At 53.5% G+C, this 12,359-nt stretch overlaps 2 protein-coding genes across 2 annotated transcripts; one reads left to right on the forward strand and one right to left on the reverse strand.

Moving 5' to 3' along the window:
- Nucleotides 1-186: 186 nt before the first annotated feature.
- On the reverse strand, nucleotides 187-831 carry VDBG_02863 (charged multivesicular body protein; the record flags this gene model as incomplete). The annotated part of the gene is made up of 1 exon (XM_003006678.1): nucleotides 187-831. The coding sequence occupies one exon, from the start codon at nucleotides 829-831 to the stop codon at nucleotides 187-189; it is 645 nt and encodes a 214-aa protein (XP_003006724.1).
- Nucleotides 832-2,955: 2,124 nt separating this feature from the next.
- On the forward strand, nucleotides 2,956-3,537 carry VDBG_02864 (integral membrane protein; the record flags this gene model as incomplete). Its single annotated transcript, XM_003006679.1, has 1 exon — nucleotides 2,956-3,537. One exon carries the CDS (start codon nucleotides 2,956-2,958, stop codon nucleotides 3,535-3,537), a length of 582 nt encoding a protein of 193 aa, XP_003006725.1.
- Nucleotides 3,538-12,359: the final 8,822 nt, after the last annotated feature.

The raw sequence follows: 12,359 nt of genomic DNA on the forward strand, positions 1-12,359 counted from the left end.
GAGTGAGGGCGAGTCGAGTGAATGCATGCATAGATGTGTTTTGTTACCGACAAAGAAACGAAGACACGGGGGAGGTCACAGAGGTCTCTTGGACCCTGAGATACCGCGTGTCGTAGAGATGTCCCATATCCCAAAGGTCACACGCCTAACTCCATGATTCGTCAAGTCGCCACGCCGCCGCGGTATTCAAGCTGCTGCCTCCTTGACCTTGTTCGCCTCCTTTGCCGCGGGCTCCTCGTCCACAAAGTCCGGCAACTCCTCCTGCATGAAACTCGGCACGGCGCCAGCGCCGAGCTCCGGCTCCAGCTCGGCCTCCAGCCCCAAAGCCTCAAGCTCGGCATCCAGCTCGGCCTCGTCGACGTCCTCGGGCACGTCGTAGCTTCTCGCTAGACTCTCCTGGATATCGTTGCCCACGTCCATGAGGTCGGCCATCTCGTCCTGCAGCCTCTCAATCTGGTCAATGTCGACCTTGCCGTACTGCTTCTTCAGCTCCTTGTTTGTCGTCTTCATGGCATCAACGGTGGCCATTGTGTTCTTGAGGTTGTCCTGCATGCTCTGCGCCTGCTCCATGTTCCAGCTCTGGCTCTGCAGCTGGTCGCGCTGCGACTCGATCATCTTGCGCCGCTGGAGGACCTTGAGTGCCTTGGACTTGATGGCCGCCTTGCCTGGGCCGTCGCGCATCTTGCTGAGCTTGTTCTGGTAGGTTTGCAGCTCGGCGTTGACCGAGGCCAGCTTGACGTCAAGGGAGGCGACGCGTTCGTCGAGGTTGGCGATCGCGCTGTTGAGTGTGGGCTTGGGGCCCTTCGGGGCGCCGCCGAAGAGGCGGTTCATCGCGGCAGCGGCGGCGGAGGAGACAAGCTCGAAAATGGACTGCTCGTGGGATTTCGGTGATAATCAATCGAGGTCCAGCGCGCGAAAGCTGTTCAAGGATAAAGGGTATGCGCAAGGAGGTGCAGCTTGGGCTTTGGGGTCACGAGGCAGCAGTGTTGGATATGGCGGGGCACCTGTGAGGTAATTGCCCACCTCGGGTCAACCACCCAGCACCTGTGTACCATCGAGAGAGGCTTATGTAATCACATATTGGGGTTAACAGGCCAATAATCAGTCAAAGACACCATTTGATCAACTCCAGCCATAGGACCACAGGTTGCGCATGCTAGAAGCGCGTGACAGTTAGTATTCTGGACCCAAGATCATACTCCATTGTCTTGGAAGCTTGAAAAGAGAAATTCGCATGCTAGGGGATGTGAAGGACAATAACCTCTTTGCTGCTGTCGCCAGAAGCCTTGGGTCGCCGTCATCTACCGTTCAACGCTTCAGCTCTCAGCTCACAGACTCTATCCTTTGAGAGCAAAGTGATTTGACCAAGATTATGTCTAGCCCGTTTTTTCTTTGAAAAAGGGTCGGCTGTGAGCTTCGAGAATTGGACCTGCTGTATATTTACAGAGTTGCTCCTGTTTGATACGGCGGAATGGCAAACAAAGCTTCGTTTTGTGTCATGACCCTCGTAAGAAAAGAACAAGTCGATTCCATTCACTTGAGGTATTCCTGATGCCGCCCCTTGCTTCAAGAGTATGATAACCACAAGCTTACTTAAAACCCTGTGTCTTATCTCTCTGTTCGACAATGATCAGCTATGGAGCCTTGGTACAGGGGGCTAGCCAGGGGCTAAGGGCTACGAAAACGTTCCAAGCTGCGGAGGGCCGAAATCCATATGTATGCCAACCCCATCCTTACATTATATTGCTGAGCACCGCGCGTTGAAGTCCTCTTCACTGTACTCTAAATTCAGCATTGATATCAACCACATCGGTTTCCAAACATTAATGGTACATTGGACTTGAAGACTACAGCTTTCCCGTCTCTCATGTATCAAGGGGCGCAATGACAACCAAACCATCAAGGAGTCGAAGGAAGCTTGCCAGCTAAGCACTAACACTAACACAATCAGCAGAACTTGGGTGTGGCATTTGTTTCTTGACAGCGCAAGAAAAGGATCTGTTGCTAATCGATCGAGATCAGATGAGCTGCCAAAAGTGACCCCCACTCCGAAAGTCCGTTCCAGGGAGGGAGGGGTTCATCATACCACCCTGATTGCAGCATTAACACATGGGTGGCAGCGTGAGACTCTTGCAGCGGTATGTTCGAAATACACACCTCTTGCGCAGCATGAGTTTACAATACACTCGGTTCTTCATCGCAATTCTTTTGTAATGGAGAACTGTTTAGGTGACTTAGGGAAATCAATATTTGAGGCAGTCACGACCTATGATATCACTGAGCGATAGACACAGACGACCGTTTTGAAGCAGAGCGTGCCCATCCCCCCCCCCCAAACATGCATCTACTTCATCTTGCTAACAGGCACTCTTACTGTATCCTCTGGTACACAAATATGATATGAGTGAAATGGCATCTGTGCCTTGGGTGATCCCTTTGCCTGGTTCTGTCACCTCTGGCTTCGTTGCAGCAAGTAGAGTTGCCATTCTTGATGTACCGACGATTCCTTCTCTTTCCTTTTAACCCACTCATATACAGCAAAGATATTTTCAGCAGTGTCAGGACTACCACGATCACTCTATCTCGCAATTTGAACAGGTTCCGAGGTGGGGAGGCTATCAGAGTTAGAGTTCTCAAAAGCGTTGACGTCTTGTAGTCAGGATGCAGCCCAGAAATTTGACGCGTGCCATTGGCTGTAACTGGTCCTACAAGTGTCTAGAGTTTTGACTAACAAGGGTTCATTGAATGATTCGCCAAAATTGGCGCGAATTCCTTTGGCTACGTTGCCTCGGTTGATATTTGTCCAGCCTTCATGGTCTGTCTCACTGACAAGGATAAAGCTGACGCCAAGGAAATGTAACGTGAGCATGAACAGCAACAAAAAGGGGCGAAATCGCCCCCAAAAACCTCGCTTGACTTTCTTTCTTCATTCTAGTTTGTTTTAACCCAAGAATCATGGGTCTAGTTGACCTCTCTCCTGCACATGTCCCCTCGTGGGTTGTGCCGACATCTTTCGCACTCCTCGCTGCTGGCGCTCTCTGCTGGGATGCAACATACGTACTGCTCGCCATCCGGAGCCGGCGGACGCACTCTTATGGCATGCCTCTACTAGCCTTGGCTCTCAACATTTCCTGGGAGATAATCTTTGCCATTGGCATCGCCGAGCAACCTCTTGAGCGCATCGGCTTCCTCGCCTGGCTTCTCCTTGACATACCCGTCCTACAGGCGACCATTCGCGCAGCGCCTCGAGAGTTTTCTCATGCCCCGCTCGTCGCCCGCAATATTGTGCCTATTCTCGCTTCCATGGTCGCCGTCGGCTGCGCCGGAAACGCCGCGTTCGCGTATTGGTTCTTTGCCGCTCCCGGTCGCGGCTCCGGTGATAAGGCTGGCAAATGGTGGCGCGGCGCCGAGGGCTACGACTGCACCGAGCTGGCGTTCTGGACAGCTGGCATCGCGCAGCTGTCAGTGAGCGCAGGATGTCTCGCCATGCTTTTCGAGAGGGGCCACTCCGGAGGCACTAGCTATGCAATCTGGTGAGTTTCGACTTCCTCTGCCCCTAGTGCCACCTTCCATTCTCGCTATCGACATCGATGTTTTACTCGCGCGAGGTGGGTGGCGTGTCTGCTGGGTGACCCACCATTGCTGTTCACATCATGGGCGATGATCGGACTTCCTGGTAGATGAGACCGGTCCCGCTGCCCAGCAATTCAGATATACACTGAGGAGATGGTCATCTCAACCTGCACTCGATAACCCTGCGGATGCCTTGTTTGGACTCCTGCACGGGAGTATTCAGCGGCCAAGACTCACTGAGTGGCTTAGAAGAGCATGGCACTCATTGTGCACGTGGTCGTATCGTCTCGGCCCAGCTTGGTGGGCTCTAATATGCTCATGGATGTTCAATATCTTGCTTTAAAGCCCATAAGGCTGACGACACATCACAGGTTTACCAGGTCACTGGGCACGTTCTTGGGTTGGATAGGACCATCGGCACTACTTTGGTGCTTCTGGCCAGAAGCTCATAGCTTCTTCATCAACCCCGTGGCTGTGTTTCTCATGGCCACATGTTTGACTTGCGACATGATATATCCCATGGTCTTGGCACAAGTTAGACTCACCGAGGTCGTCCTCCCGGATGGCAGTATTGTGGCAGGCGGCGATCATGCAAAAGTGACACATGCAAAGATGCATTGAGGTCAGGTCTGAATAAAAAGATACGCAGACCTCAACTCATCTGGGTTTGTGGCTGGCGGAGAACCGCAACGCAAGAAGCAACAGCAGAGTCCAGGGGGAAAATATCAAAGACATGTCTAGAGACGAGCGCTATACCAATCGCATGTCACATTGAACTGGAGTAGTCTTCTAAGCCAAGGACCGAGTAGTACGTGTGCATACTGAAATACAAATGGTCAAAGACCCAGAATCTAACAAGAATGTTTACCAATCGCCGAAGGATCTGACATGCGACATGTCGTTTGCTCGAGCTCCCGTCACGGACTCGTGGTGATGCAACAGACGGGTGGTTTGATTTGCGTCATCGCCAGGCCCACCCTCGAGTGATCAGAGACTGGTGATCGATTCGAGCAGCGAAAAGCGAAGCCAACGACCCCATTACCAGGCCAAGAGAACGCTGTCGGTTGGAGCATTCCCCCCGAATCGGACATGTTGGTCGAATGTCCGCGGATTTCGATCATTACCCACGGCGGCAATCTTGCATCATGGTGGCGATGTGTCTACTATCCTTGTAACCTCCGTGCATATCCGTAAAGACGCTTATCGCACTCTAGAATTGTTCAAGTAGAACCTGAATGAAAACGTTGAAGAGGCGTCTCAAGGAAAGGGTCATCTGAGTAGTCGGCTTCGAAGGGTCATGTTATTTCCAATGTCAAAGCTAACATGCGTCTACTCTGGCAAGAAACTTTGCGCACCGAACACGATCCTTATAAGCCTCAGCATTTGTTCGGTGAACTGACAACGTCGCAAGCAGACCTGGCGGGAAATGTCCACGAGCCCCCCAATCCCCGCATGTTTGTTTTAGACCTGTCTTTATGATCATTCTTGCCCACTTGTTATGTTGGCCCTGCCCAGCATTCGAGAAGGCCAAGGGAGGTGTTGGGAGGTCCATAATATGACCATCACTCCTCGCGCAGCTCACCATGCGCGAGATCTCGGCGAGACGTAAGGTCTGATTGCTGAGGACAAGATGAAGCAAGCTCATGCCACCAGGTGCGTCGCGGGATCTTGATAAAATGTGTCTCGTCATTCGAGGCATGAGAGGAGCATGTACACAGTGGGAATGCGCCGTGCTGCTAGCTTTACGAATGTATCTTGCCCAACACACGGATGTACTCCGGGGTCCGTGTTGAACAAGGGGGCTTGTTTTCAATCCCATGCTTTCCTAATGGAGGTGGAGCGAAGCTTTCGTCGTCCTAAGGGATGAGTGTATTTCAAGCGACGAAAGACCCGTGTAGTCAAGGATCCTGATGACCCCTCGTTCGCCAAGCCATATCCCTCAAGCTTGGTGTCATCACAGGCTACCTCATAGGCTATGTACCACCGTCAGGTGTTAACGAGTCACTACGTGACCCGAGGCAGAAATTTGCGAATTATGGTCGCGCCGTAAGTGAAACGACGACGGTGAACCTGTAGGCGAGTCACATGAGCGAACGCGCCTGCGAGTATAGAAGCAGGGATGGAAGGGACCGCGGCAGGTTGCGTTCCGTACACGATGACTACATGGATCCAGGATGACAAGGTCTCCTTCCCGGCTAGTCTTCGTCGTTTGTTATGTCGGTTGGAGGAACACAGGGCCAGCTGGTTAGTTGGAATTATAGGCCCCGTGCTGAACCTTCGGGGGTGTGCGAGGTTGGGCGCACTTTCAAGGGATCAGCCTCTGTTGATGCCCAAGCCTGAACCCACCTAGGCCAGCCCACGAAGGCTGGATACGGAGGGCCTCATTGCCGGCGATCGTGCCAAAAAAGGCTACCCACGGAGGGTGAACCTGTATGAACTAGATGTACAAGTATTTTACGCAATAGGGGGACAATGCTCGACCGCGTAGTATGAGACTGTCGAGCAGATGGACAGGGAATCGTGGGCGAGTTAGACATGCCGCTGACAATGCACTTTCCCAATAAAACTTTATGATGAATGTACCCTCAAGTCACGAATAAAACCCCCTAGCAAGCCTGGCCTTTTTGGCAGCCCATTGGATCGCCCATCCGCCAGAGCGCATCAAAACGCACATCATTCACGTCCAACCAGCTCGAGTGAAAGCATCAACCCGAGCTATTGTGTGCATCGGCCCCTGGCGAAACCAGATTCAACAAACCCTTGTGCATCGCTGCAGCAGCGTTGGGGCGGCAGTGGTGAGCTCCATATCTTGGGAGTTCCAAAATGTGACCATGAAACATGTCCAAGTTGGTTGCTGAATGCCAGTCAACTCGATCAACAAGAAATACTAGAGCGTTCATGAGTTTTAATTTGCGGTATGGAGATGTAGATGGACTCGCGGCCGAAGATGCCAAAGGTGTTGTCCAACCATTTTGACGGCGCAGTGGCCCTTGTGTGCCAGAATTACTAGCGAGAAGTCGCTCATGAATGCTGAACACCACCAGCCTCAATCCCTTGCATCCGACGTCTACAGGGCCATGTCGGAACCTGACGTCGCGCAAACCCCTCTACCATGTCCTGCGGGGCTGTGTGCAGTTGGCTCTCAGAGGACAAGGACAGGCACGGTAACCTACGACCGGTGAAGCTGTCAATCTGTCAACACACCGGGTCTGTGAAAGCTTTAGCGTCGGAGTTTTGGGGGCGGAAGCGAGGGGGAAAGGTAAACTTTGGCATAATGGTGACGAACTGCGAGTGAGGCAAAGGCCCTTGGCCGGGAACTTCGGTGGGGATTGAGGCGACTCGGTCAAGATGATGCTTTCTCCATATCTCCATTGCACGGCCCTGCCGAGCAAGAAAATCAGGCCATTCCTGTGGGCAGTACTGAGACGTTGATCTCGCTGGCAAAGGATTGCCAGCGCTTACCAACCGAACCAGGATACAAAAGTGGGAAGGATGCGAGAAAGATAACTTTGAACGGGGTCAATCCCGATGTGTTCGAACTCTGTATTCGTAGGTTTCAGTGACTTGACTGGCGGATGTTATCGTGCCGGCAGGCAACGTCTCGGTGCCTCCTATCTCGTTACCGTAAAAGAATAGTTGAATGTGACCTTGAGGGCCGTCTCCTCCCATTCGGTAGTCGCTCGAAGCGACCTACGTCCAAACCGGCATATCGCCCACCCAACAAATGTACAAATGATTAGATTGACTGATGAGCTGACAAGGCAGATAATGATGCCCGTCAGCCAGCTTCCGAGCGGAGATCCAGCGGAGGTGTGGCCGCCAGTAGGCTTACGCGCCCTGCCCTCCCGGTACGACGGTAGTCGAGCGATCACCCAGATCTGTCGAAAGCTGTCATAAATGACAGACTGTGTGATGGTGCTCACCCGAGCCAGGGGTGATGGAAGCAGATGCACCAGTGCTCGAAAGATAAGTGCCTGATTCTCAAGAAGATAAGTGACAGCTGAAAAGCGGGTAGATTGATCCTGAACGCAAATAATGCGATGCAGAAGACGTTTCGCTCCAATTGTGTCCCCCACACGGACGCCGACCAATGCTAGTCAGTAGCACGCATGACCGGTGAAGAGAGATGATTTTGATGAGTGAACGCTCGAACACAGACAGGACATGCCGCACTGTCCTCTCGCCTCTCTCGGCGCACTTCACATCCAGTCAACAAACCTACAAATCCCCGGTCGCTCAGGCCAGACCAAGCCCGCCAGGAGCCCCCTGCAAGATTCTGCACAAGGTCAGACGCAGGCCTTCATGTTCCCTCCACAGTAGACTGGAAGCTTCATTCCGAATGGGGAGCATCCTAAGTCTGACGAGCACGTGGATGCAGGTCATGATTCGAAGAGGGCCCCCCCGCACGCTTGTCCACGGGTCAAGATGCGGAGTACGCACTCACCGGTGCTGGAAGCGTGCCTTGGCTCCCTCACCGGTCGTGCCGGGTAAAGACGCAGAACCCTGTCACCTCATCTGTTGTTCGTCCTCATCTTGATCTCGTGATCTCAGGGATTGAGGTGCCGAGGCTAACTGAAAAGCAAACATGCGAGGTATGCGAGTACCCTTTTCTCACAATGTAGCTAGCCGTTGCGCAAATACTTTGAGCCACCGTCTAGAGAACTCGACCTGATTCCCTCGGCTTTCCTCTCAGGGGTCAAGAATGCCAAATAGTGAGCATGTGCGGAAAAGCCAGCTACCTACATCTCCAGCCATGATCAATGTCGAGTGACAATGCGTTGATGTTACCCTGTGGGTCGGATAGTGGACTGCCCATGTCAAGTTGCCTTATTGCTCCCCGCTCATGACGTCCATTGAAGAAACGTCGGCTGTTGAATGGGCGTCGCAGTGCATCAGAAACATGTCGTGCGCAATCGCGCCCCCGTAACATCATCCGTCACCCACATCCAATGGGGCGTACACGGTGCCTGGTCATTGGCAAGCTCAGGACTACGGACCGCAGCCTCCCAAGTGCCAGTTTGCTTTCTGTTTTATAGATTACAGCCGCCCGAGACTGCTATTCACCAAAGACACAAAGCCAAGGCATGCCTTCACAGGAAAACGTGGCCGCCCCCACGGACAGAGTCATCGCACACCACCTGTACATGTGATCATGGCCAAGCCGAACCCCCACGCTGAAACACGCTCGTCACGGAAGGACGCGTTTGATCGAGTACGGTCACAAGAGGAGGCCAAGCTTTCACGCAGTTCCATTGCAAATTTCGCATTCCTGGTGTGATGTAGCGAGCACACCAATCAAGAGTCTGGAGAGTTCGTGATGCATGTGGTAACCGATAGGGCAAAGCACCACGATGAATGGCGAACGAAGCAACCAATGGTTAAAGTTCACCCCCTCCCATCCGACCAGGCCAGCCCCTCCCGATCCAACATGGGCATGGTGCCGCCCGCGTGCCGACCGCTCTCATTAACCTTGTAACCCCGTCCATGGTGTCCGCTGGGAGCTGCAACGGCCCGCGCACGGGTGGGTTTTCTTTCGCGCCAGGGCGGGCAGGGCACGCCATGACCGTATGGAACATGATTTCAAGGCTACCCACATGATGGGTCCCTGCGACCGAGAGCTCTACGTTACTGTAAAAGACCCAAGGCGCAGCGCCCTCCCCTGCCATCCCCTCACCTTCGGAAGTTATGCAAGAAAAGTACTGTGTCGCCAGTGGTCATGCTGTAAGCGAAATGGCTTGTCCTGCGAACGCCCATGACACCGCCAACCCGGGTATTGGCGCTGTCTGTGGATGGACGCCGATGGAGGGTGGGAACAGACTTGGACGCGCAGTGTGGGAAATGGCAGTCCGCGAGTTGCTGATGAACACTGTACATCTCAAATCGCCATTGTACGACGTGATGGACGAGTTACGATACTCTGGAGCCCACAAGGTACCTACACAGGGAATGGGGGCTACTAGTCTGTTTACCGTGACATTCAGTCGCGCGGGGGTTTCCGTAGGGCACAGAGGGCGACGAATTGCATTAGTCCTCAAGCGGGAAATCTTGTCAATACCCTTCAGCCTGCCGACCTTAGCCATACGGGTACTTTGGGCGTGACGGCTTTTCCTTTGGATCTACAGTCCTCGTTCACTACACGTGCCATCCCGCTACAACCCGGTCAACCAACCACTGTGACGCAGATCATCATCAGCTCACCAAACCAGGCATGGCCGCGTCTGCGAAGGTTCGCCAGTCGCGGCTTTCGGGAAGATGACACTCAGTTGCCTTGCCCAGATAACAGACTCGAGAAAGTGTCCGAAAGGCGGTGACCAAAGTAGCCAAACGCCGGTCTTCGTGATCACCTCGCGCAAACGAGAGGGTGTGCTGGACCCGTTCGCGCGCTGGCGTGCCGGCCTACAGAAACGACGTTCTGCAGGAAGACGGCTGCTCACAGGCCCAGGATTGCCTTTTTCCTTGACTTACGTAGGGCATCAACAATCACACCAGCCGGCTGATTGTTGGGCAGCTCCCCTCCCCCGCTTCATCTGTCGTGGCCGACGACGAACAGTGATGGGCACTCGCATGAAGGGTGCATCCAAAAAGAAAACAATCATGAGATCTTGATCCCTCGTTGTTGATTGATTGATGGCTGCAGCTCTTGGCTGTTGCTTGCTGCTCTGTTTGCGCATGCCACTGATTTCTATGTGCCTGTGGAGGCCGTAAATGCAAAACCCCTTTCCCCGTTTCCCAGTCCAGCCTTGAAAGGCTCAACGATATGTGACCTGTCCGATCTCTTTGGCAGACACAACCATGGCGATGAAAGTGTGGTTTCCTGATAGCAGATAGCAGGAGAGCAATAAACAAAGACAGGAAAAAAAAACGCTCTGAACGCCTCGACCCTTTCCTGACCACCGAAGCCCCCCCAAAAAGCAAGACTATCCAAGATGAGAACTCCCCTGGCCCCTGAGAGAAGGGTAAAAACAGCAGAACGACGAAGCAAAGTATTCCTCGTCGCTGGCCCATTCCCCACAAACTGAACAAAATGAAACAGAAGTACAAGCTGTCTCGCAACAGCGTTGAGTTCCCCTGGTGCCGTTCCCTTGTGCTTCCCTACTGGTCCTCACAGCATCGCAGATGACTTACCCGGGAACCTGTGCCTCACTCGCACCTCTTGCCCCGAAGAGATGACGGGCGGAAAAAGCGACAGGTGCCAGTCCTGCAGCATGAGAAGGGGCCATTCTTTGGATTCTTTGGATACGCACAACGGGGCAATCATTCGTGAAGAACGGCGCCGGTACGACCGCACCAGATAGAAGCGCGGCGGGGGAGTATGCGATGATGCGAGGAATGACAGACTGGTGACATACCCCCCCGTAGTATCAACCTGTGACTGCTGACGCTAGGCTAATGTGCCGAGACGGTGCTGGGGATAAAGGCCGTGTCTAGTCTTTTCCGACTTTCTTTTTTTGTCGCCAATTTTCGCCATTTGATCTTTTTTTTAGGCGTTGTTCAGGGGCCGCTCTAGAGGCCAATGGTCTGGTTGTTACGGCGGATCATCTTCTCCCAAGGCTGAGTCTGTCGGGGTTTGCAGTGGCCTAGAGACTTCTGTTAGTCCTGTACGCCCACAGTGATAAGGATGGCGACAGTGGGCGACTTCGGGATGTGGGGGGGCTGTGTTCGCTATCAATCAAAGCATAGACTTCGTTCAGTGCACCTGCAGGTGTGGTGGGGGGGGCTTGAAATTTGGGGTGATGGTAGAGATTGATGGACAGTATGGCTGGGGAGAGGGATTCATGTCGTGCTGGAGGAATGACTGAACAGGGGTTAGAGAGAAGGATGGACGTACTGCACTGTTCGTCACCCCTGTGTGAGACGGGTCAGTCAAAGCTTCCAAGAGGAGCAGAGCCAACACGGGGAGGGGGAAAGGATCTTTACCTGTACTCATAATGACTGACACTCAGAGGGCACCTCAACTGTGTCCTAAGATATTCCGGGCACCATCTCGACACGATCCAGCGGAAGTGGCCGCAGTGGAACTCCCTCTATATCCTCATCAGCAACCCCCCTTCTAGGTGGAGGATCAAGATGTCCTACCTGGATCCAGTCACACATGTTGTTCGGTGCTCGTGTGTTGTTGTAGTGAAGTCTGCTGACGTGTTTCTGCTCTTGTCGTCTCGTGCCTCCAAATAGAGGCGTCCCGGCAGAGACAAGCGTTTTGGTGAGCGATAGAAGTGCTAGCTGGTCGTCCTGGCGGGGGGCGTGGCGGCCTGTTGATATGAGGAGAGGGGCGTTTGTTCTTCGGCTGCAGATGTTTTGCTGGTGCAGGCGCAAGTGGTAAGACTGCTAGAAATCACGCCGCCGTCAGCGAGGGAAGCAGCGGATATTTGTTTCGGGTGTTGTAGTTTGAAAAGAAACGTTCGCAAGGTGCCGGCATGATGCAAGGAGGGAGGGTGGGCGGCCAGTACTTATTTAAGCTTCAGTCTGCGCAAGTATGCTGGTTCACTGCACAGGCGGCGGAGGGCGCGTGGGAGGCAGCGTACCTACCTAGTCGGTGGGCAGAAAAACGGACTCGTGGTCGGGACTTGACATGGAGCTTGGGAAACGCCAGGATCCCTAGGTGACGGCCCCGGTGCCTGGATCATGCACAAACGGACGGAACACACGCACTCGACTAACTACTTGGGTCGGTTGACGGCGGGACATTGGGAGGCGATGCTGCGTACTGTGTAAGATCTGCCGTCAACTTGGCCACTGCACTGGCCCCAAAGCGTCGGACAGTTCTAGCTCTCTCTCTCTTTTGCTTT

This window comes from Verticillium alfalfae, genomic scaffold, assembly GCF_000150825.1.
Source record: "Verticillium alfalfae VaMs.102 supercont1.3 genomic scaffold, whole genome shotgun sequence".
NCBI lineage: Eukaryota > Fungi > Ascomycota > Sordariomycetes > Glomerellales > Plectosphaerellaceae > Verticillium > Verticillium alfalfae.